The sequence below is a fragment of the Microcaecilia unicolor genome, chromosome 13 (assembly GCF_901765095.1).
Source record: "Microcaecilia unicolor chromosome 13, aMicUni1.1, whole genome shotgun sequence".
NCBI lineage: Eukaryota > Metazoa > Chordata > Amphibia > Gymnophiona > Siphonopidae > Microcaecilia > Microcaecilia unicolor.
In genome coordinates this window covers 71,825,339-71,851,842 of record NC_044043.1, presented here as the reverse complement: position 1 = coordinate 71,851,842, position 26,504 = coordinate 71,825,339, and the positions used below count along the sequence as shown (strand labels likewise).

The 26,504-nt window shown below is 42.2% G+C and overlaps 1 protein-coding gene across 1 annotated transcript in view; it reads left to right on the top strand.

Annotated features, from left to right (window-relative positions):
• SSU72 (SSU72 homolog, RNA polymerase II CTD phosphatase) overlaps positions 1 to 16,844 on the top strand; it is a 141,435-nt gene extending 124,591 nt beyond the window's left edge. The window contains exons 3-5 of the mRNA XM_030186292.1: positions 12,234 to 12,373; positions 14,378 to 14,496; positions 16,197 to 16,844. Of these exons, the coding sequence (XP_030042152.1) occupies positions 12,234 to 12,373; positions 14,378 to 14,496; positions 16,197 to 16,298 (361 nt within the window). The 3' untranslated portion in view covers positions 16,299 to 16,844. The remainder of the gene's footprint in view (positions 1 to 12,233; positions 12,374 to 14,377; positions 14,497 to 16,196) is intronic.
• The last annotated feature ends 9,660 nt before the right edge of the window (positions 16,845 to 26,504 follow it).

The window sequence follows — 26,504 nt, the reverse complement described above, 5'->3', positions numbered from 1 at the left end:
TCCAGTGTAGCCACATTTTGCCCTCAGGCTGTGTCAGGGGTAACATCACAGACCACAACCAAACCTAAAACAAATAAGGTACACAGATAACATAATTAACATGTATAGTTCAAAAATGCAATATATTTCAATAATTGCAAACTATAACTAAAGTAAAAACATTAAGGGCCCTGTTTACTAAGCCGTGCTAGAGACGTGTTAGCGTTTTTAGTAGTCACACTAAATGTGTAGATGTCCATATAGGTGTCTACACAGCATATACTAATTTTTAGCACATGCTAAAAATGCTGGTGCACCTTAGTAAACAGGGCCCTAAGTTAACTCATACTATAATTCAATAAAATCAAAACACATTTGATTCAATAATTTAAAAGTAAAAATATTAAATGTTAAGTTTCATAAAATCATCTCATATATCTTAGTATCATCAATATAATAGTACATAAATATAGCTATACACATTATCTAGTATCAGTCCAATCGCCATACTTTCATTACATATTTATTTGTTGCATTTGTATCCCACATTTTCCCACCTATTTGCAGGCTCAATGTGGCTTACATGGTACTGTGATGGCGATCGCCAATTCTGGTATGACAAATACAGAGTGGTATTGCGTTAGAGTTCATGAGTGACAGAATACATTAGGTAGTCAGGGAGGAAGAGTTAAGTTTTGTCCAGTTCTGGTATGAGTTTCGTTGTGTTGCAGGGTTCAGGTGTTTAGTTGGATCATTATGGTATGCCTTTTTGAACAAGTTGGTTTTTAATGATTTCCGGAAGTTTGTTAGGTCGTGCATTGTTTTCATGACGTTTGGTAGTGCATTCCATAGTTCGTGCTTATGCATAGGTTGATTTATATTTTAGTGGAGATTTAGGTATGTGTGTGTTGATCTTTTTGTGTTTCTGGTTGGTAAGTCTATGAGGTCTGCCATGTATACCGGGGCCTCACCGTGAATAATTTTATGAACCAGGGTACAGATTTTGAACGCAATTCGTTCTTTGATTGGGAGCCAATGCAGTTTTTCTCATAAGAGTTTGGCGCTTGAATCTTGTTTTTCCAAATGAGTCTGGCGCTTGAATCTTGTTTTTCCAAATGAGTCTGGCTTCAGTGTTTTGGGCAGTTTGGAGTTTCTTAATGATTTGTTCTTTGCATCCCGCATAGATTCCATTGCAGTAGTCTAGGTGACTTAGTACCATTGATTGTACCAGACTGTGGAATATTTCCCTCGGGTAGAAGTTTTACTCGTTTGAGTTTCCACATTGAATGGAACATTTTCTTTGTTGTAGTTTTTGCTTGGCTTTCTAGCGTGAGGTTTCAGTTGATTGTAACTCCAAGAGTTTTCAGGCTGTCTGAAACAGGAAGGGTGTAATCTGGAGTGTTTATATTGGTGGGTTTGTTTGTGTTGTATTGGGATGAGAGGATGAGACTGTGTTTTTTCTGCGTTAAGTTTTAGTTGGAATGCATCCACCCATGAGTTCATGATTTGCAGGCTGAGCTTGATTTAGTTTGTGATTTCTGTTAGATCATGTTTGTACGGGATGCATATCGTGACAACTGCGTAGATGTAAGGGTTAAGGCCTTGGTTGGATAGGGATTTTTGGGTAGTGGGCTCATTAGGTTGAAAAGGGTCGGTGATAACGGTGATCCTTGGGGTACTCCACATTTTGGTTTCCATGGTGATATGTTTGAATTTGATATCACTTGGTATGTTCTTGTGGTTAGGAAACCCTTGATACAACTAAGTACACTTCCACCAATCCCAAAGTATTCTAGGATGTTTAGTAGTATTTTATGGTTTACCATGTTGAACGCACTAGACATGTTGAATTGTAGGAGAAGTATCTTTTGCCAGTTGCAATTTCTTGTTTGCATTTGGTTAGGAGAATAATTAGTACTGTTTCGGTGCTGTGGTTGGAGCGAAATCCTGATTGTGATTTGTGTAATATTGAGAATTTAAGTAATTGGTAAGTTGCTCGGTTACCATGCTTTCCAGCAGTTTGACTACCAGAGGGATAGATGCTACCGGGCGGTAGTTGGTGATTTCATTTGCTTTTTTCTTTGTATCTTTAGGTATTGGGTTGAGTAGTATGTTGCCTTTGTCCTTAGGAATGGTCCCTCGGGGATGCCTGTGGCTCGTCAAGTATTCAAGTTTATTGATAAGCTTGATATATTGCCAAGAGAAAAACCATCAGAGTGGTTCACAATACTAATTCTATAACTGACAAAAACCAACAGAAAGGAACACCATAAAAAAAATAGGAAAGAGGTAAGTACAGAACAGAGAAGAAAAAAACCAAAGACTTTTTCCTGAGCGTAATAAGGAGAGGATGTCATCTGTGGAACCAGCAGTCAGCAGTGGGGTAGTGATAGATCTGTTTGCTCCACCTCAGAACAAGCTTCCTGCTTTTCTTCCAGAATCAACCATACAGCCCCAGATGCCTTCCTGCTCCATTGGGGAACAGATCTTCTATATGTCTCTCCCCTACTGACTCTCATTTGTAAAACATCTCAAACTGTCATGATCCTAATTGCTCCCTACCTGCCATGTCAGATTTGGTCCCCTCTTCTCCTAGAGTTATTGTCCAGAGAATCATTAATAACGCAGAACAAGGGGTCCCTCCATCCAGACCCTTACTCTCTGGTCCTGACGGCTTGATTTTTGACTCATAGACTTGCATTCCTTAAACCTTCCAGACAGGGTCTCTAGAATACTCCTACAGGAAACCATCTACATAATGTTACCGTTTCAAGTAGAGAAGATTTTCCCTCTGGTGTACAGTCAGAGCACTCAACCCTACTTTGTTCTCTCTTCCTAACCTTATGGAGTACCTCTTCCATCCTTTGGATTCTGGCCTCAAAACTAACTACACTTGAGTGCCATTAGTGCTTTTCTCTGTAGGGTTGATAAGTCAGTTTCTGTTCATCCCTTGATAGCTTCATGAAGGGTTTATTTCACACCAAACCTCCTATCAAACTGCCTCTATGGCATGGAATCTCTATCATCCTTAGCTCTCAAGAAATCTCCATTTGAACCACTTCATTCCTATTCTCTGAAGTTCCTCATATATAAGATATTCCGATATTCTTAATAGCACTTCTGCCAGAAGAGTAAGCGAACTTCAAGCCCTTGTGCAGACCCACCTTACACCAGATTCTACCATGACAAGGTTGTTCTCTGAACCCACCCTAAATTCCTCCTAAAGTGGTATTGGAGTTCCACTTCAGTCTATTGTACTTCCTGTCATCTTCCCTAAGCCACACACACATCCTGGCGAATCAGTACTGCATACCTTAGACTGCAAGTGTGCTCTAGTATATTATCTGGAGTGTACAAAACCTCATAGGAAGTCCTCCCAGCTTTTTGTTTCCTTCGACCCTAACTTGACTGGCTGGCTGACTGTATCTCCTACACGTGTGCTCAGGCTAGGCTGATCCTTCATAGTTGTGTCACTGCTCACAATGTAAGAGCCATGGTGGATTCAGTAGCCCACTTCCACTTTGCCTCCATTTAAGAAATTTGCAATAAATTAACTTGGTCTTCTATCCAGACCTTCACTGCTTCCTACTGTCTGGAGCAACATTCTTGGCAGGCTAGCCAGTTTGGACAAGCAGTCAGGAAGGCACCCACGCATGAGTGGTGGGGGCACTGCCTCAAAATTTTAAAGTGACTATTCACAGTGGCAGTGTCTGCCCCGGGCTCTGTCGATGACATCAGATATGCCTGCTGTCCTTGGAGAACACATACTACACGCAAGTAAATTTGCTTTGTCTAAAATCTTAAATAGGTGATGCATGAGATCTGCCACTTTTGCATCAGGCGGGCAAGTGACCAAGCAATCATCTTGCCCACCAACCAACCAGCTATGTGCATGCCTAATGATTGAATCTCCAACTATAATGACCATCCTAACCCTTTCCTCCTGGGCAGAAGCCTCTGGAGAGAGATCCTCAATGTAAGAGGATATTGCATTCTCTGGAAGGCAAGTCCTTTCTACAGGATTGTTTCCTGCTCACCAAAGTGACGTTCTCCTCTCAGGTGACCTCTCTCCAAGGCAGCACAGGGATTCCTGATTAGAGGTGAGACTTCTCTACTATGTCACTGTAGTTCTTCTCTATATATACCTCTGTCTGCCTCAGTTCCTCCAAGTCTGCTACTCTAGCTGCTAGATATCAGACTGAGAGCCAGGAGCTCATTGCACCAAGTATACACACATGACCTTGAGATAATCATACATGTGGAACTTGGTGCAAAACATTGGATAGCACCCATCTTGCTGCTGAACTGCTGTCTACATCTTAGTATTGGTGAGTTAACATAGTAGATGACGGCAGAAAAAGACCTGCACGGTCCATCCAGGCTGCCCAACAAGATAAACTCATATGTGCTACTTTTTGTGTATACCCTACCTTGATTTGTACCTGTCCTCTTCAGGGCACAGACCGTATAAGTCTGCCCAGGATTATCCCCGCCTCCCACCACCAGCTTTGATACAGACCGTATAAGTTTGCCCAGCATTTTCCTCGCCTCCCAAGTTTTTTTTAAAGCAGTAGGGATCCCTAATCTAATATAAAAGTCTAAGATTATATGGTCTATTTTATGCTTATATTGTGTTTGCTTCTCACTGAGCTGTTACGGTAAATCACTTGCTGATAGAAATACCCTGTGGTGATAAATGTCCCTTTTGTCCTCTTGGGCTATTTGACTATAAAATTGAGATGGGGTAGGTGGGGAAGAAGGCTAAAATGAGACATTGTAATACATACATCTTAATGTTCTAGGGCTGTAATAACAATTTAAAATGAGGTAAAATTAATTTTACTCTTTAAACAAGCTAATAACTAATTTTTGCTTTTTTAATTAATTTAAACTACATTTTTATAAATACACCCATAAATTCTCTTCTATCTCAGTCTTTTTAAGTTACCAAATCTCCCAGCAAAGTAATGTTTACTAACCCGACAAGCTTCCTCTGTTCTGAACACTTTCCCATAGTGTCCTATAGAGCATGGATTTCTGACCCAGCAAACTTTCCCTGCCTATGGGTTAGCTGATCCAAGGCATGATCTACTTTATGTAGTCCACACGTGTTGGTATGGTGAATGCTGCAGTGCTGGCAGAAGAGGAAGGGAAGGAGGTAGGAGTGAGGGAAGTACATGGTACAGAAATATTTCGGGGGGGGGGGGGGGGTGAACCTAGGAGTGTGCTGCACATAAATCATTCCACCATTCACTTCCATCATACTTCTCACTTCCTGAAGTAGGGGAGAGAGGTTTTTGGGTGCCATTGTTCTTGATAATGATTATTACTGATAATACTGGGAACGTTGCCTCCCCCTCCCTTCCTCTTTCTCAGCATTTCAAAACCATGAAACAGCAGTATTCAATGGGGGCACCCTCAACAAAACTGCAAGAGGTTCCTCCCAGTCAGTAATTTGAAATGTGACGCTTCACCTGAAAAGTTTGGGAAGCTCTGCCCTAGACTGTAAAAACACTAGCCTACTATTTAAAGACAATGCAACCTTACTGCCAATCTAAACCAATTCTTTACATCCGAACTGTGGTTGCCATGTTTTTAACTTACATAGCAGAAGCATACCAAGCCAGCCATGGCAGTGTTGGTGCTCATCTGTGTTCGTTTGCCATAGAAGACATCTGCAAAGCAGCTGTATTCAAGCTTACCAAATCTGTGTTGTCCTGGAGATTCCACAGCCAGTTGGGTTTTGAGGATGCTACAAGGAGTATGCATGAAATCAATTGCATGCATTAGGGCTGCAGTGTGTGCAAATTGATATGCATATTCATTGTGTATGTTTTGAAAACCCCCAACTGGCTGAGGCCCTAAGACAAGTTTGGGAATCCGTGAACCACATGATATTGCACTGACACATTTGACATCATATTATTGCCTAGTCAAGATGTCTCAGAGGCAATGCATTTGGCTGGGCAGTTCTAAAAGGAATTTTCAACAAAAATGCAGCTCCTGCCACATGTTTCACTAGGTTGCTCCTAGGAATCAGAGTAATTTCAGCTTTAAGATTCCCTGCTTGTGTAGCTGATCTATCCTGCCTTTCAATGGAGAAAGCAGAGTTTTTATAACTAACAGAGATTCTGTATAGGCAGCTAGATAGACATATACCCCATTCTTCATTCCAAGTAGTTGCCGCCTAAGCTCAATATTGGGACTAAGGGAGTCGTGAGAGGAGGGACTGTACAGGCATTCTGCACATGCTTAGAAAATCCTATAGCTCTCTTGAGCTCTGAAAGCCACCCATAACATCATCCACTTCTGTGTGATTTTCTGCTGTTGTCTATAGTGAATCTCTTACAGGTAAGCAACTTCAGCTATTTCTTTAAAAAAAAATGTAAATTCTGCTACTAGCTTCATAATTTAAAAAATATGAAGTGTATCTTTAGATGAGGAAACTACAGTATTTTCTCCAGTTTTTAATAATTTTTCTTAGTTCCTTCATTTTTCTTCAGGCTTTCAACTCAAAACCTATCGCAATTGGTCTACAGGACCATGCGCCTTCATTTAAAATTGGGGAGATGGTTCCCTTATTTTACCGCTCTCTCCCTAACTCGGTGGAACAGTTGGAGTGACAACCCTTTGCCAGGTGCCATTAATATGGATGTTAAGTCCCACAATTAAGAGTTACCATTGTTCAATGATGGCGACTTCTTCCTCTCTAGGGGCTGTGAATGCTGCTTCTGCAACATCCTTGCCAGATCTGGGATTCAAACCCATGTCCTCTGCACAGATTGAATGGCAATACTGTTTTCAATTAACTTAAATTTAAAAAAAAACTTTGAAACACACTGAGTAAATTTCCATGAAGATATTCCATGTGGGCTGGCTAAGATCAAATTGGATTCACCCTTTTAAACATAGATTAAGATGTGAAGAATCTGCTAATGGATATCACAACTTAATGTAGGATGTACATCATCTCAGAATGAAAGTTAACCCTGTTGCAAATCATGGTTTTGCTGTTGGTGTCCTGTGTGTGTATAGCATGAAGCCTGTGATTACTGGTTTCTGAAAACTGGGCAGTACAATATGGATGTTTGGGTTTTTTGTTTTTTTTTTTAATTCAAAAGCAATAGGAGGGAGGTCTCCACAATATTAAATCCAAACAAAAGAACAGCAGTGGTGACCAAGAAGAGGGTAGAAGACAATCAAGGAGTCCAGAATGCATACAATCTGAGCTTTATTTGGCAAACATCAAAAGACCCGACATGGCCATGTTTTGCTGTGTCACCTGCATCAGATGTCATCCATATTCCAAATTGATACATATAAGCGGGAGCTAAGTCAGACAACTTTTCAGCTGCAAACTTAAGACACTTGATGCAGGTGATACACGCTGAAGCATGGCCATGTTGGGTCTTTTGATGTTTTCCAAATAAACCTCAGATTGTATGCTTTTTGGACTCCTTGGCTATCTTTATCCCTGTTCGTCTTCACTGCTATTCTTTTGTTTGCATTTTTCAGTTCACCATATTGTGTAACTTTTGAACTGTCCCAAATAGCAATATTTTGAAATGTTATGAGCAATTCCAGAAGTGCAGTTTAGAACATTTAATTGTTTTTAAATAACATAATTTAATTCTGCTGAACTCACCAGTACATGTATAGGTTACAAAGATGGAATAACACATTAATATTAAATCTGTGGAAAACTCATGCTGGAAACTACCATATGTCAGTGATTGTTGGTGGCATGAAGACCACGGCTGCACTGGGACTTCAACTGGAGTAAAGTTTGCTTTAATTATAAAGCAGTGGCGTAGCCAAGGGTGGGCTTGGGTGGGCCCAGACCCACCCAGTAGCAGCACACCTATGATGTGGCTGACAGAGATCCCCAAGCCCCACCAGCTGAAAATTCCCAACAACTGTACCTCCTTCATACCTTGTAAATAGCAGATCTTTGTCTGCAGCGACTGATACATACTGCTCGCATTGGCCCCTCAGCCTTCCCTCTGACGTATTCCCACCTATGCGGAAACAGGAAGTTGCATCAGAGGGAAAACTGTGGGGTCAACATGAGCAGAGTGTATTAATTGCTGCTTGCTGCCGGTGAAAATCTGCTATTTATGCGAGGGAGGGGGGATGTTTGAGAGACCATATGGCATGCAGGCGAGAGAGGGAGAGACCAAATCACTTGTGGGATAAGGCGGAGTTCTTCTGCCCACCCATCTTGGGCCCAGGCCCACCCAAAATTTGGTGTCTGGCTACGCCCCTGTTATAAAGCTTCTACAGCAGTAGATTGAGACACCTGATGCAGCTTTCATGGCATCTTCCCCTAAGGTGTGCATTTGTATCTGCAGTCTTTGGATCTAGCTCTACTCTTGTGAAAATCATACAGGAGTAAGCCCTGAGGTAGTTTAAATTTCCACCATTGTGGTGAGTGCTATATGTGCATCCCCCATATCCTGTGTCAAATGTTTGCACACATTTTTGGAAGAACACACAGGTGCAATAGTTTGGCAAGTCCCGGGGTCTTGGACAACTTGAGAAGCTTAATTAGCTAACATTACAAGTTCTCATTCTGTTTTTGATCTTTCTGTGTTGTATATGTTGTGGATGACAAAATGGGTATGCTAGCCTACACTGCCTGGGAGTCGAGATCAATAAGCCAAAAAATATAAGCAGATACTTTCTTACTGTACTAGGGGGCCTTTTGCTAAGATGTACTGAGCCCTAATTGTGGCATATGTGCACTGAAAAAGACTTACTGCAGAATGCACTAAAGAATCTTCTGGTAATTTCCCTGGTTGTGTGTGCTAATTGCATGCTACTTTTTTTTAATGACTTTTTGGAAGGGGGAATAGTATGGGTGGGGAATGACCATGGAAGCGCTAACCAGCTAGCACAATCACATTAGCACACACTAACTGGTTAACACAGGGTTAACCTGAGTAAGTGCTCCTGCAATAATATTTTTACCAGTCTTGCACAGTAATGGAAAAAATTAGCGCAGGGCTGACAAATTTTCTTTAAAAGCCTATTTTACAGCTGCGGTAAAAGTGGGCTTTACTGTGCAGGAAAATCCCTTGTTGGGACATGCTAAGCCCATTTTATACCGCAGCTTAGTGAAAAGTGCCCCTTAATGCATTTCTTAATTAGTTTTGGAAGCTACACTTCCTTTTGTGAGGTCAAAATGTAATTAGGTAAGAGCAAAAGAATAAGTGATTACATTATAATAGTGGTTTGAAGAGGAAACGTCCTGCAAATTAATTGCCACGTTTAGAATGATTTTGGAGTTCTAATAGAGTGATACCTTCATAGGTTGCCAACTGAGTGGTAATGTGAAGTTCAAAAGTTTGCTTATTAAGACCCTGCATGGTATTTTGCCTGTTATTTTGAGGCTATTTTGTATAGGTGCAGTCCTGTTATATCTTTATAATGAGAATCGAACCTTGTTGCAGATTTCCCCAGTGAGATCTTTCCAAAATCTGGAGGTTCTGTCTATGTTCATCCCATGCCTTTTTGAATTTTGTAACCATTTGTCTCGGGAGACTTTCTGCATCTGTGCTGTTAAAGCAAGAAGGAGGAGACAGCACTCAAAGAACTTGGTACTCGGTAGGTGAGAGGCTGGTGCAAGTGCAGCATACACTTCCGCGGGAACCCTGCAGGAACTGCTTCCATCCCCACGGGAACCCCGCAGGAGCTGCTTCTGTCCCCACTTCTACGGTCTCTGCCATGAAAATGGCAAGGACAAATCAAGATCAGGCATACCTTATGCTATGTGTTTATCTGTTTGAGCAGACTGGATGAACCGTACAGGTGTTTATCTGCTGTCAGTAGCTTTCCACCAGTGGTGATGACTGGGGAATGTTCAGCTGGTGATCTTAGGGGAGCTGTGGTCAATTTTTACATTGTTTAGGGAATGCTTTACTGCTGAAATTGAGGCTATACTTGGGTTTTTGTATCCTTCAATTTCAGTGTTGGATTCCTGTTCTTCGAAATTGGTACAGGGTCAGTAGAAGTTGTGTGTAGTCCCTGACTAGAATTGTGAATATCCTGCAGGCCGTGATTTTTCCATCCTCATTGTTTAACTTCTAGTGATTAAATCCATTATTGAAGAAAGTGAATTTGGATAGTATGAGGCCTGAACATTTTATTCCCTTAGCCAGTGTCCCTTTTCTTTCTAAATTGCTGGAGAAGTGTGTGCATCTCCAGCTTCAGGGCTATGTTCAGGGCATTGAAGCCTTGGGTAGCTATCAACTGGATCTTGGCATAGTACATAGACAGTTCTGGCAGCTGTTGTGAATACTCTCAGGCAGGGTTGACTCAGGGTGTGGCATCCGTACAGGGAATGTTAGATCTTAGTACTGCTTTTGATACAGTGGACCATGACCTGATTCTGTACCACTTGAGGCATCTGGTTATTGGAGGTTCACTGTTGTCCTGGTTTCTTCATTTCTTCCGAGGATATTAGGCAGTGGTGTTGGTTGAGCAGTTTTCATGGGATCATCCTGTTAGTGTGGTTTCCTACAGAAGGACATTTTTGTCCCTTTGTATTATTTAATCTTTATCTGGCCCCTGTGGCAGGTGAATTTTAGGAGATAAGGATCCAATATTTCATAACAATCAGTTTCTGGTACCTCTAGATACAGAAATTATATACTTGTCTGGAGCTGGAGGGGCAGTAGATGTTTTCATATAAGTTGCAGTTGAACTTGCAGAAGATGGAGACTTTGTAGGTGCATAAAGCCTCCTTTGGTCCTGGAACTGTAACTCCATCACTTGCTACTTCAGAACTGGGCATTCTAAAACAAAGTGAGAAATCTTGGTGTCGAGTTGGCTGGGCTTTTGTCATTTCAACCCCATATTTAAGGGGTTGGTAATCATTTCCATTAGTTGAAGTTAAGGATTGGTGGTGGTGGTGGGGGGGGGGGGGGGGGGGTTCCAGTTCACAATTTTGTCACATTACTGTATTCCATGATAACTCCTTTAGTGGTAGTATTTACTTGGTATTTCCAAAGAAGTGTTTGAATTGTTAATCCAGAATGCAGCTGCACAGGTTTTATGGCAAGTGGGGATTCATGAACATATAATCCATGTATTGTCTTCTAGTATCAGAGGATTTGTTTTACGGCATTGCTGGTGGCTATCAAGGTGTTACATGGATTAGGTCCAAGATATCTACTGACCAAATGAAATTGGTATTTCCCAGCTAGAAATTTACACTCTAGGTATGTGGACCCTGGAGATAGTAGTGCTTGGTCGATGACCACACAAGGGTCCACCTTTTTTAGGTGGGAGAACCCGTGCTTTGGATTAGGCTCTCTGTTGCATTTGATTACTCAGTTGTCTTGTTTTAAAAGGCAGTTGAAAAGTGGGGGTTAGGAGTATGTGGGTACCTAATCCAGTTCTGTTGGGTTTTCATGTTGCTTACGTGGCATATTGGGTTTTGTGTTTTTTTTTTGTTTTTTTAATTTTGCTGTGTCCGTGTTTGAGGTTTGTTAGGGAGGGTGGTTTGGGGAACAGTTTTAATTTGTCCAATCTTTATATTATATGTATACCCATCCAGACACTCGTATTTGTAAGGGCTAAATATCTTAAGTAGGTAAATAAAATGGAGGTGGGCTCTTTATCACTGCAGATGCATCAGCCTTATTCATGCTGTCCATGCCCCTTCCCCCACCATTATAGCATAACCTTTGATACACTTTTATGCAGGGCTGTGGAGTTGCTACACCAAACCTTCTTCTCCAACTCTTTTAGTTCTACTGTCCAACTCCATCTCTTGACTCCCACTGATATTTTTTAATCTGATTCTAAAGTACTTGTAAATATAACTTTAGATCCAGGACAAAAGATATGTAGACGTATAAAATGATAATTTTACCAAGTATTATGTTTATTTTGAAGCTGGAGTCAGGGTTTGCTACATTTTTACAGACTTTGACTCCACCCAAAATTGCTTCCAATTCTACAACTCTGACTCCACAGCCCTGGTTTTATGGACAGACATCTCCTTTGCCTTGATCTTCATTTTTTGGGAGCTGAGGAAAACAGTCTACTTCCAGTAGGACAATCATATGTATTAAGTTAACTCTTTTCAGCACAAAATGAAATACTTAATAGTTTTCACTTAATTTTTACTTGGTTAAAATAAACACTGTCTAGTTTTGTGTAAGTCAGTAGTTTTTAAATGCTGGGATCTATATGTATGTTTAAAGAAAATACTAGTTCCAAAGTTCTTTAACTGCAACAAACTCCAGATACACTCAGAATGGAATATTACATATGTTGGACAGAAATAAAAGAATCAAGCCACGGCCAGAGAGATTCCAGAGTTGCAAAGATGTGTTTGATCTAGTTGTAACCTGTGAAGAGAGGGTCTATGATCAAGTATTAGAAGGTAGGTATTGCTATAGTCATACTGTGTGATGGATGAATGGAACTGCTCTTTAATAAAGGCTATACAGAGAGAGCACAATAGATGAAGAACCAGGAAGTAGGGCTGTAATCGATATCTAAGGAAGAAAACAATATTTTATTTTTGTTACATTTGTACCCCGCGCTTTCCCACTCATGGCAGGCTCAATGCGGCTTACAGGTACTTATTTGTATCAGGGGCAATGGAGGGTTAAGTGACTTGCCCAGAGTCACAAGGAGCTGCCTGTGCCTGAGGTGGGAATCGAACTCAGTTCCCCAGGACCAAAGTCCACCACCCTAACCACTAGGCCACTCCTCCACTGGTGCTACTATTTGAGATTCTACATGGAATGTTGCTATTCCACTAGCAACATTCCATTTAGAAGTCGGCCCTTGCAGATCACCAATGTGGCCGCTTTCTGTGACTCTGACGTCCTGCACATACGTGCAGGACGTGAGACTCACAGAAGCCTGCGCCGCAGCCTTCTACGTGGTATAGCAACATTCCATGTAGAATCTCCAATAGTGTCTATTTTATTTTTGTTACATTTGTACCCTGCGCTTTCCCACTCATGGCAGGCTCAATGCAACGTGCATGGGGCAATGGAGGGTTAAGTGGCTTGCCCAGAGTCACAAGGAGCTGCTTGTGCCTGAGGTGGGAATCGAACTCAGTTCCCCAGGACCAAAGTCCACCACCCTAACCACTAGGCCACTCCTCCAATACACATCAAAGCTATATTTTCATTTACCTTCACCATATTTTATACTCTGAAGTCAGATTACAGCTCTGCACCATTGGTCTGATTTTAATCCATCTATGTTTAAAAAAACGGTTGCTTGGGTTTGTGTCCTCACCGGTTACTGAGCCAAGAAAGACATACTGGCAGGTGTAGAGGAAAGCACCACTGGGAACTTTAGCCAGGAAAATGAAAATTTAAGAGTGAAAGCAGCAAAAGAGCATTTAAATATGGCTGTCTCTATATTTAATAAAATGTGGAAGAAATACATCTTCAGGAAAGTGCAACATTCTTCCTGATTTGTCTTAGTTGATGAGATTTTTTTGACTGTTCTGTGGGCAATTGAAAATCTTTCTCTAATAGTCTAAAGTTCCACAAGCCTTTATTTGTAACTAAATGGGCCATCCCTCCCCACCCCCACCCCCCACCCCCCCCAAAAAAAATCAACCACCAGTATATTTTATATGTCATTTATGCCCCTAAATCAGCCTAACCATCAGAGGGACAGTTCTCTGCTGGGTGCCACAAAAAAAGTTTCTCCCAAAACCTGGTGAATATGGACTTTAAGCCCAACTTTTAATCATTAAGCAATGACACTCCCTCCCCACCAAGAACTTTGAATTATGTTTCTACAACCTCCGTGGTAGAACTGGGAGATGAAACCTATGTCCTCTGCGCACACTATGAAGATTTTGGGCCAATCCTGTCTTCAGTGATTTAAATTGCAAAGCAGCTACTGTAAGGACATGTTTCAAATTTCCATTGCCTGAGGTCTTCAGTCGGGTTTTTACATGGATTTTGAGATGCTAATGAGACTACATTTTTCATAATTTTTAAAAAGTTTTAAGTTTATTGTATTTGCACCAATTAAATATGTGGTTTACAATACAGTAAATAGTAGTGAAAAAGTACAAATAACTAGGTTTCAAATTAATAACAAAAAAGAGGGGTTGGAATTCTCTATCCAGTTGCTAAAGGAGGACCCATGTGCACACCTTGTCTCAATGAAAAACATTGATCCTGTGGTGTATCATGGTTTTGCTGTCAGTGTACGAAATGGAATTATTTTAAACTTCTCAAAATATAGCTTTTATTTTGGAGTATGACAGTTGGATGACTTGGTTGAGGCCTGTGCCTTTTCTTACAGATATTGAATACCAAATGGAAAGTTAAGAGGGGCTGTTGACGTAATGCTTGTCTTCCATCTTTTTCCTTTTTTTTTTTTTTCTTCTCACTGTGTTCCCAATCAGATTTAAATTCCCGTGAACAGGAGACATGCCAACCAGTACACGTGATTAATGTAGATATTCAGGATAATCATGAAGAGGCCACATTAGGAGCTTTCCTCATATGTGAACTATGTCAATGTGTAAGTACTGCATACATTTTCACTAGCTTGCATCAGGATGGAGTACGTGACCAGTGTGACTTTTGTTCCTGTTGACTACATGAGGTTACAAGGCCCTAATCTCAAAGAGCTTGTTATGTTGTCCCATCACACAGAGGAACTTGTTAAACATTGAGTAGTAAGGTTCTAGATGGGGATGGAACCTCAGATCTCTGGACTGGACTGTAACCTTTTCTAACCCCAGCAACTCGGGCTGCGTTTGTTTAGAAGTGTTCTGAAGGAAAGAATTTCACAAGGCCATTGCATGAACTTATCATAACAGCTGACACAAGTGTGCATGGAAAACTGAATTCTGTTCCTAGTGAGTTGTTGGATATGGATTGTCTATTCCAGGGCCAGTACAAAGATATTAGGCACCAGGGGCAAATTTTTAAATCTTGCACATCGGCCCTCAGTTTTCCCTTGCAACTTAACTACTGGCTCAGCCCCTATGGCTGGCAGGAGGAAGGGTTAGTAAGTGTGCCAGCTTCCTCTGCTGTGCAGGGCCAGTCTCATAGTATGAGCTAGAGAATGGCACGGGGACAAAGTTTGGCCCCGTCCCCACAGGTTCTGTCACCGTCCCTGTCCTGTCCCTGCAGGCCGTGTTTCTGGCCCCGTCCTCATCTGCAGAAACCTTGAACAATTATGATTTTATATTTAAATCTTTTTATTAAAGTATAAAAAGGAAAACTATGCTGTGCAACTATTGTGTATAAATTACAAATAGAAAACAATAATAACAGCAGTCAGCTATAATAACCCTCCTCACCACCACCCTCTACCCTTCCCACCTCAACAATAGGTGATTCTACTATCCTAAAAAATCCTAATCCACCCTGTTAAATGTCCAGGAGTACAAAATACAAACCATTCTGTATGCCCTATGAAGCACTATGATTTTTTAATCTGTGGATGAACAAGAAGTCCTCAACAATCTCTGGATTCAGTCTAGTTCTCCTGTCTTCCACAGTCCTTCCTGCAATAGAAGATGTGCTGGTATCAGAATGTATGGGATCCCCTATGCAAATTTTGCTAGTTGTGGCCAGCATGTTTGCTGGTTTTTCCAAAAAATCAAAATATTGTTGTCTGTATCACTCCAACATAAATAACAGTCCAGTTCCGTTAACAGGCTTCAAAGTAGAAAATGACATAGGGACAAAGTCATTCTCTAGTGTGAGCCACAAGATTGAAGAACCTGCACTGAAGAGAAAGCAGTGCTATTAAGGACCTCCTTCCTCAGACCATGTGGGCCAAGCCACCAGAGAAGTGCTGGATTGGGATCCATGATAAACTATTCCATGTTATATTAAGCCATGTTAAAAAGTCTACAGTATAATCTGCTTTTGCTTCTATTCTGTTTAGTTCAGTATGCATGCTAAAGGCTGACTCTAGCCTCTGGTACTGCTTAATGTGTCCCTCGTTAGTCATCACAGGCCCAGTCATTGTATGATGATGTGTGATACAAGCTCATTTACCACCCATGTTCACTAAGCCGTGCTAGTTTCTGGTGGTGTGCTAAGGCCGACACAGCCCATTCATGTTGATTGGGCTGCGTTGGTATTGCGGTGTGGCAGCTGCTAGCACAGCTTAGTGAACGGGGGGGAGGGGGGAGGTTAACTAGTGATCATGTTTTTATTTAATCATTTTAAATAGTAATGTTTTTGTTTTCTGTCTCTTTCCAGATACAGCACACAGATGATATGGAAAATGACATAGATGAGTTACTTCAAGAGTTTGAGGACAAGAGTGGGAGGACTTTTCTTCACACTGTCTGCTTTTATTGAAACTGTTCTCCATCCATAGGCCTTAAAACAGAACCTGCAGAACAATGAACAATACTGTTTTTCTCATCAGATGCTGTTTCTTTTGTTAATATTTTTTCCTATTGCAATGTTTTGCTTCCCTCTTGGTTATCCTGATAGCAGGGGGAAATATAACTTTAGTGTACATATGAAAAAAAGAGAAAAAATTATATTGAGGCCATATACTTGAACCTAATCAAGTTATTTGTGAGTTTTATTTCTTTTTTTTTTTTTTTTTTTTTTTTAAGTACTTCAACATGTGGAAGTCTAATTAGAAATTTTTTGGAAGTAAAAAAAATAATAAATCCCCCAAACTTATTCATATTCACTTTTTCCAGTTTTTGAATTTATTTCGGTATTGGTTGGGTACATCTTTTTTTTTTTTTTTTTTCCTTTTTTTTTTATGGTGGGTTAATAGCTGACTTGAAGGACTGGAATGTGGTTTATAAAACAGAATATGAATGACAGTGAACTTGATCTGTATATTAGCTCATTGGCAATGTACCCAATAAAAAAAAGGGGTTTTCATCTTGTTTGTATCATTTATCTTGAAGGCATATTTTTCTTTGTGGCAAAATTGCATCATTCTTTGTTTTCATAGGTGCGAACAGTTTTCTATTAATGCTTATTTTTCTAAATAATAAGACAGTGCTCCTTTTACTAAGCGGCGGTAAGCCCAACACGGGCTTACTGCTCGCTACATAGGAAGTACTGCCGGGCTACCGCAGCAGCCTAGCGGTCCTTCCCACCCCTAGTGCCCCGCCATTTCCAGTGCTACAAAAACGTATTTTTTTTTTGTAGCGCAAGAGTGTACCTGGCAGTAGTCTGTTACCGCCGGGTTAATGCGGGAGCCCTTACTCCCACCGCAATGGGTGGCAGTAAGGGCTTCCCCCCCCCCCCCCCCCTAGAAATGGTTGCGTGGCAAGTGCTTTACTTGCCACACGGCCATTTCCTGTAGGAAAGCGAGACTTCTCTTTTACCAGTTACAGTAAAAGGGGGGTCTCGGTGTGCGTGTAAAACGTGTCAGCGCTGGCCCCCTTTTGCCGCAGCTTGGCAAAAGGAGATCACACTTTCCTCCTCCCAGAACAGTTATTTACACTGGAATATCAGCGTCCTGCTTCATTATCCTTTGTAAGACTAGTGTAATAAGCTATACATTAGAATAGTGCACTAAGCTTCAACACACAGGGGCCCTTTTATAAAGCGGCGGTAAGCCCACAGGCTTACCGTGCGCCAATTTGGAGGGAAAATAGGGTACTATTTTGTAGTGCAGCAGTTATCTAGTAATCAGACAGCGCCACACACTACTGGTTACCATCGGGTTAGTGCGGGAGCTCTTACTGCCATCCACTGAGGTGGTGGTAAGTGCTCCCCCTCGCATGGCCATGGCTACTTTCTGTTTTGTTTTTTTTAACCTATTACAGTGCATGGCAAAAATGGCCCCTGCTGCTAGCACAGGGCCCTTTTTACCGCAGCTTAGTAAAAGGACCCCACAGTGTTTTACTGAATGTTCTGCTGCCTTTTTTTTTTTACTTTTTGATATAGTAAACTACTGGCATGCAAATTATTGTGGCATTAAGTATGTGCAAAGAACAATAACCTGCAGCTGTTTCCTACACAGGGCATGTTTATTTAGTAAAATTTAATATGCCTCCCTTCAACGAATATCAGTGGTGTACAGGATAAAAGCTCAGCTGAAACATTTTACAAAATACATTAGACTACCTGCACCACACATACATGATTACATCAGAATGGAAGGGAATGAATTACACAGCAATAAACTTGTATGTTGAAAAATGGTTAGAAAGCACAAGAGGAAACAAATACAAATCTCCAGACCCCACTCTCTAAGGGCCGGTTACTAGATTGCGGGAGGGCTAACACGTAGGTAGCATGTGCCAATTCGGCACTACCACCGGGCTAGTACGTGCGCCTTCTGGTAATTGAGTTTGGCATGCACCAAATCCTGTGGTAGAAAATAATTTTCTATTTACTACCATGGGGGACATTCCTGGCCCCTACTTTCACCCTCTTGTAGATTTCAACCTCTTCTTCCACCTCAGTCTCACTGTTTTTCTTCCTTCAAAGTCCACTCCATCTGTCAATTGCTCCTCTGCCTCTCCAAGTAGCAGTCATTTATCGCCCCCCTGATAAGTCCCTTTCTTCCTTTCTCACTGACTTTGATGCCTGGCTTTCCTTCTTTCTTGAACCTTCATCTTCACTCATTCTTGGGGATTTTAACATTCATGCTAATGATCCCTCTGACTCCTATGGTTCTCAGTTTCTTGCTTTAACATCCTCTTTCAATCTTCAACTGTGCTCCACTGCCCCCCACTCACCAGAATGACCACTGTCTTGATCTTATCCTCTTCTCAAACTGCTCACTCTCCAGTTTCTGTGCCTCAACTCTTCCCCTCTCTGACCATCATCTGATAACTTTCACACTTAAACACCCTCCTCCCCGGTCCTGTCCAATCTTAACCAATACATTTAGGAATCTTCAGGCTATTGACCCTTCTACTCTGTCCTCCAGTGTTTCAAATCTCCTCTACCACTATGTTATCCAAGTCTGTCAATGAGGCTGTCTCTTCCTATAATACTATTTTCTCCTCTGCTCTGGATACTCTCGCAACTCCCATTCCCCATTCTGTAAAACGTGCCAAACCCCAGCCTTGGCTGACCTCTAGAATCTGCTACCTATGTTCCTGTGCCCACTCTGCCAAACGCCTTTGGCTGTAATCCCGTGCCCATGCTGACTTCATACATTTCAAATTCTTGCTGACCTCCTTCCAGTCTGCTCTTTTACTTGCCAAACAGGACTATTACATCCAGTTGACAAATTCTCTTGGCTCAAACCATCAACGTCTCTTTGCCATACTGAACTCTCTCCTCAAAGTGCCTTCACCTCCAACCCCCCCCCCCCCCCCTTCACTTTCCCCCCAGACTCTGGCTGAGTACTTTCATGGTAAGGTTCACAAGATTAAACTTGAATTCTCAATCAGGTCACCTCCACCTCTCCTTCCCTTAGTCCATTCTCTCAACCCTCCAACCCCTGCCTCCTTTTCTTCCTTTTCTGAAATCATTGAAGAGGAAATTACACATCTTATTTCCTCCTTGAAACTAACTACCTGTTCCTCTGATCCTATTCCCACCTATCTATCTACTTAACACTATCTCTCCTACTGTCATCCCTTTTATCTGTCATATCCTCATACCTGTTCCTGATGCCTTCAAACATGCCGTAGTCGCACCACTCCATAAAAAACCTTCACTGGACCCTACCTGTCCTTCCAACTATCGCCCCATCTCCCTCCTCCCTTTCCTATACAAGATACTTGAACGTGCTGTTCACCGCCGTTGCCTTGACTTTCTTTCATCTCAAGCAATTCTTGATCCACTTCAATCTGGCTTTCGCCCCCTTCATTCAACTGAAACAGCGCTTGCTAAAGTCTCCAATGATCTGTTCCTGGCCAAATCCAAAAGTCTCTATTCTATCCTCATCCTTCTCGATCTATCTGCTGCTTTTGACACTTGATTTTATTTATTTATTGCATTTGTATCCCACATTTTCCCACCTATTTGCAGGCTCAATGTGGCTTACACAGTATTGTTAACATAGTTATTCCAGTATGTCAGGTACAGTTAGTATTGTGAAGAGATTAATTAAGGGACTAAAGGATTTATTAGGGTAATTATAGGAGGTGGTCTTTCATAACTGAATGGGTTGGTGAAGTGGATTAGTGGGGTTGTAGGTTCTCATTGTAGGCCTTGTTGAAGAAATAAGTCTTCAGAGATTTGTGAAAGATATTTGTTTCGTTGATTGTTTTCAGGTCTCTGGGTAGTGCCTTCTATATCTGCGTGCTCATGTAGGAGAAGGTGGTGGCATGCATCAGCTTGTATTTTATTCCTTTACAGCTGGGGAAGTGCAAGTTGAGAAATTTGCGAGATGATCTTGTGGCATTTCTGGGAGGTAGGTCCACGAGGTTTAGCATGTAGGTTGGGGCGTCTGCATGAATGATTTTGTGCACAATCGTGCAGATCTTGAATGCAATGAGTTCTTTAAGTGGGAGCCAGTGCAGTTTCTTTCTTAAGGGTTTTGCACTTTCATATTTAGTTTTTCCAAATATGAGTCTGGCAGCTGTATTCTGGGCAGTCTGGAGTTTTTTGATAGTCTGTTCTTTGCAGCCAGGGTACAGTGCGTTGCAATAGTCCAGATGACTTATTACCATTGACTGTACCAAGGTACGGAAGATGTATCTCGGGAAGAAAGGTTTTACTCTTTTGAGTTTCCACATAGAGTAGAACATCTTTTTTGTAGTGTTTTTCACGTGGGCATCAAGAGTGAGGTTTTGATCAATGGTGACTCCAAGAATTTTCAAGTTTTGTGAGACAGGTAGAGAACAAAATGGTGTGGTTATGGAGGATAAGTTTTTTGTGTTATATTGTGAGGTAAGTACAAGACATTGTGTTTTTTCTGCATTAAGTTTTAGTTGGAATGCATCTGCCCATGTGTGCATTATTTGGAGGCTTTGGTTGATCTCGTTGGTAATTTCATTTAGATCATGTTTGAATGGGATGTAGATTGTGACGTCATCTGCATATATGTAGGGGTTGAGGTTTTGATTGGCTAGAAGTTTGGCTAAAGGTATCATCAGGTTGAATAGAGTTGGTGATACGCTGTCCTCACTTGGATTGCAGGGCTCTGTTCTTTCCTGCTTTTCTTATCTCTCCCAGCGTACCTTTAGTGTATACTCTAGTGGATCCTCCTCTGCTTCTATCCCACTGTCAGTTGGTGTACCTCAGGGATCTGTCCTGGGACCTCTTCTTTTCTCAATCTATACTTCTTCCCTTGGTACTCTGATTTGATCTCATGGTTTTCAGTATCATCTTTACGCTGATGACTCCCAGATCTACCTCTCCACACCAGAAATCTCAGTTGAAATCCAGGGCAAAGTATCAGCCTGCCTGAGCACCATCTAAAACTAAACATGACCAAGACTGAGCTTCTTATCTTCCCCCTAAACCAACCTCTCCTCCTCCCCCATTCTCTAATTCTGTGGATAACACTCTCATCCTTCCTGTCTCATCAGCTCGTAACCTTGGGGTCATCTTCAACTCCTCCCTCTCCTTTTCTGCACATATTCAGCAGACTGCTAAAACCTGTCATTTCTTTCTCTGTAATATCACCAAAATTCGCCCTTTCGTTTCTGAGCACACTACCAGAACCCTCATCCACACCTCTCGCTTAGACTAGTTGCTTCTCACAGGTCTCCCACTTAGCCATCTCTCTCCTCTTCAATCTGTTCAAAATTCTGCTGCACGACTAATATTCTGCCAGTGTCGTTTTGCTCATATTAGCCCTCTCCTCAAGTCACTTCACTGGCTTCCTATCTGTTTCCGCATACAGTTCAAACTCCTCTTATTGACCTATAAGTGCATTCACTCTGCAGCTCCTCAGTACCTCTCCACTCTCATCTCTACATGCCTCCCCGGGAACTCCGTTCACTGGGTAAATCTCTCTTATCTGCACCCTTCTCCTCCACTGCTAACTCCAGACTCCGTTATTTTTATTTTGCTGTACCATATGCCTGGAATAGACTTCCTGAGCCGGTACGTCAAGCTCCATCTCTGGCCATCTTCAAATCTAAGCTAAAAGCCCACGTTTTTGATGCTGGTTTTAACTCCTAACCCTTGTTCACTTGTTCAGAACCCTTATTTTATCATCCTCACTTTAATATCCCCTTATCTCTTGTTTGTCCTAATTAGATTGTAAGCTCTGTCGAGCAGGGACTGTCTCTTCATGTTCAAGTGTACAACGCTGCATATGTCTAGTAGTGCTATAGAAATAAGTAGTAGTAGTAGGTTACCATGCAGGTAGCACATGAGCCCTTACGCTAAGCCAATGGGTGGCAGTAAGGGCTCAAGAAGAAAACAGGCATGTGCTAGTTCTAATTTCAGCACATGCTCATTTAAAAAAAAAAAAAAAAAGAGTCCTTTTTCCCAGCTGTGGTAAAAAAAAATGACCCAGTGCCCACCCTACCACAGGCCATTTTTTTTTTTTTACTACAGTTTAGCAAAAGGACCCCAATATATTAAGGTAGGCAATATAAAGTGAGTAAAAAAAATGGTTATTTCAGGGTTCTTATGAGCAGGGATGATTGGCCAGGCTCTGCTCACTATATCTACTCTAAAAATACCATGATGGACCAGTGAGGCCTTCCCAATTCTTCCCTCATGCAGCTATCTGGTCCAGAGCACCCATGGGCTAGGAGGCACCTGACAAAGGGAGGTCCCTTGACCAGAGGTCCTTTATACTGCTGCACCCTCCTGGCTCAAGAATATTTCCTGGTCTGAGAAAGCGTTTTGTGATGGTTTCTTGGGAAATGGTGCCTGATCCCCAGTGGAATGTTCAGATGTGCTGCTGGTGGTTGGGCACCGCCATTTTCTCAAATGGTGGTATGAGAAACAGGATGCTGCTGGACACCTCCCTGGCCAGGAAATACTGGTCTGGGATTATGCTGTGTGGCATAGGAATGCTGGTCAGATGCCTACTAGGCTCATTTGGGTAATGGGCCCTTTGACGTAAAGTGCTGTTCTCATATAGGATCTTTACTTTAGTCATACCAAGGGCGTTTTATTTTTATAGATTGGGAGCACTTCCAGGTTCAGTAGTTTTGCATACCGTTTAGTGTGATGGTTTTACTGTGCCACATTCAGGGCTGGTCAAACCCAGTAAGTGGGGTAAGCACCGCAGGGGGGCGCCTGACTTCAAGGGCGGCGCTGCCCCGCCATACCACGCCGCCCTTGGTGCTTTAAATCTTTAATTTACCTCCGTTCCAGCAGCCGCATCATTTGAAAGCCTTGCCCCCTCTCTAGCTTTCCCTCCCTTCGTGAATTTGTTCCGCAGTCCTGCCTTCTGACGTCATTTCCTCGAGGGTGGGACAGCAGAACGAACTCACGAAGGGAGGGAAGGCTAGAGACGGGGCAAGGCTTTCAAATGACATGGCTGCTGGAACGGAGGTAAATGTAAGATTTAAAGCACCAAGGGTGGCGGGGGATGGGGGCAATTCGGGCGAAGGAGAATCGCTGGACGGGCAGGGTCGGAGAAGAGAGAAAGGAGATGCTGGGGGGGTGCCGGAGGGGGGCGCGCGGGCGCCAACTCATCATCTGCAGGGGGGCGCCAGAGACCCTAGGACCGGCCCTGGCCACATTCACGCTAAAACCCTTAGTACAGCAGGAAATGCGAGCAAATGGTTGTGTTGAAGGATAGCACAGCTTATTACATGAACACAGTAAGCTGAAATCTGTACCTGGTCATAGGTGTTCAATAAGGCTCAACTGTCAGAACTGTAATAAGTACAAGTAATCGCTACATTTAGAATGATGCATGGTACAGCACAAACTACAGTGATAATCAAATACACACAATAACTTATCAAACATTGAGCCTGCCATGAGTGGGAAAGCGCAGGGTACAAATGTAACAAAAAAAAAAAAACCATAATATAATTCAGGCCTTCAGAAGGACTGTTAAAAACATTAAATAGAACAGCAATATTGGATTTTTTTTTTTACCTTAACATGTTTACTACAGTTTGAGACAAGCATGCTTGATTAAAAACCCAAATCTTCAGGCCAATTGTCTTTTGTTACATCTTGCTTGTTGGTAGCTTAAGGTAAGTTAATATTAATTGTGTCATAGCTATGTCAGTACTGCAGAGGGCTTTTTATGTAAATTGGTAGCTGAGACAACAGGGTCAATATAATTTGCCCAGTGTCAAAAAACACTATCGGTGGGGTTTCAATACATGCTTTCCGTAGCTCTAACCTGACTTTCTTTCAATGTGACAAACTGCCAAAAAAATGTGTGCCCTCTGTCCTTGTTTAATGTTGACATTTGCTTTCTTCACCTGAAGCAATGCAAAATTTTAATATCCAGCAAACCTCAGTGCAAACGCTGGCCTCTTTAACTAAACCAAGCCAGCAATTCCCACACTCTGTGGTGCATTTGCTGCACTGGGAATCACTAGCGTGGTTTAGTATAGTTTGCAAATTAAAAAAAAATTGTCACCACATTTGGAGGTGATATTCCCATCTGGAGGAATCCTTCTCCCATTCCCTTCTTTCATCTATCCTCCACCTGGCTTTATACCATGGGGCACAGCACTTCAGATGGTTGGCATCATGTGGAAGATTGTCAATTACATTCCAGATGGCAGTGTGGAAGATGGCACAGTTCTTGCTGCATTCAAGGTGCGCCTCCTTGATTGAGGGTTAGCCTTAACGGGGATTTGTCTATAGATCACAAAGCAAGGACTGGATCATAAATCTATATACATTTCTGTAGCTATTTTGGAGTAATCATTCGAGGCTTTGAAGTCTAAAATTATGGCCTTAAGTTTTGCCACATATCCTTTTGCTTTGGGAGTGGTGTGTGTTTCTTCCCTCTACTGCCTCCTTTCTGATTTCTAGCTGGGTCCAAAGCTACCTCTACTTGGGACTACAGTAGCTTGAGCTACAGCTGAGGTTTTCTCCTATTTTTATTCTCATCTCTCACTTCCAGCTCAGTTACTGCAGTGCTAGGTTTTTTTTTTTTTTTCTTTCCCTGACTGAATCATTCTGATGCAACATCCTGCACCTGAGCTGTACCTTTTGTCTATGCCCATTCAGGCTGAACTTTGCTGCTATCGCCTGGTGGTGGGCTAATTTATCATGCCTTTAAACACAGAATGAAACACAATCCTCCATACTTGTGGGGCAAACTAACAGGTCCTATTTCCTCCCTAGGAGACAGTAGTGATCGTGGCCAATGCTGCGTCTGCTTTAGCACCCGAGAGGTTTTCCCAATACAAATGCATGAGCAGCCTGCTTTGACTAGCAATGTGATACAGGCAAGGGAGAGAACCTCCCACATTATATCCGATGGTTCAATGTTTGTCGGCCGCAACAGTTCATTTGAATTGTGCTAGTATACCTACGGTGAAGGTTAATTACTCCTTTATATAATTCTCTTTTAATAAAATTCAGTAACACAAAATTGCCGTGGTCTGGATTTCACCAAACTCAGAAGATACAAGGAAGTTTGCACTCCATTAACGTGAAATTGATGAGAACGCAGTGAAACTCAATAGTTCCTTGGCTGGTGAAGTAGGAATAAGCCAGAGCTGAATCTTATAGCCAACAGGATTTTTTTAAAATAGTAATTTAACCATAAAGACTCGTCTCATGTCTTGTAATGGGTTGGTAAGAGACAGACGTAGTAAATTATTTATGTTATTTGTTTATACTTATAGCCTGCCTAAAACCTAGGAAGGTTACATTTAAAAACAGCAGAAGGCCTGGTGACCTCCCCTCCCCCTCCCTCCCCCCCCCCCCCCCCCCCCCCCCCCCCCCCCCCCCCCCCCCAGACTGCGAGCAAGTTTCCATTGGGAATAGAAGGAGCATTAGACTTGTCTAAGCACAGGACGTTAAAGTGACTTGGCCATCAAGGTCTCTCAGTTGGTGGCAGAGGGATGTTTGAATAATAAACTTAATACTGTGTATAAGAAATAGACTGATTTACTAATGGATGATTTCCGCTAAACGGTACAAGGCTGGTTGATGCAGGGGCTGCCGCGCTGTAAAACTCGGGCTGCCAGCAGAGGGCAGTAGTGAGCAGCGTAGGCAGGTCTGAGTCTTCACTGCAAGCTCTCATCATCAAAGAGAGCGGCTCATTCCACTGATTTTATCTGCTGTCTAGGCTGCAAGAGCTTAGTTTTTAGCAAAAGCATCGTACATGGGCTACTATTCTTTGTCTTTAGTGGTTCGCCGCTGTTTCCTATCTCTTACAGAGTTGTACGCGTCGATGATAAGGGATAACATAGGCAGAAGAAACCCTGAGCAGGAGTATTAGAGTACAGAAGGTGGGAACGGGGAAATCTTTCCTAGCGGAATAAAGAGATTGCAGACTCTCTGGGCTGAGGCACGGAAGCAGTTGGGGTCGTGCAGGCCGATTGTTCTGCAGTTCAGTAGTTAGCTTTGAACATCAGGCATGGGGGAGGGGGGTTCCCGGGATTGGAAGCTAGAAGGGGATGAGGGAGTGAAGTGAACCCCTCCAGGGTCCTGCACTGACTAAGCGTCTTTGGCCAAAGCTGTCACCCCTACACATGTGTCCATGTTTTGGCCCAAATCCGCAGCTCAGAGCAG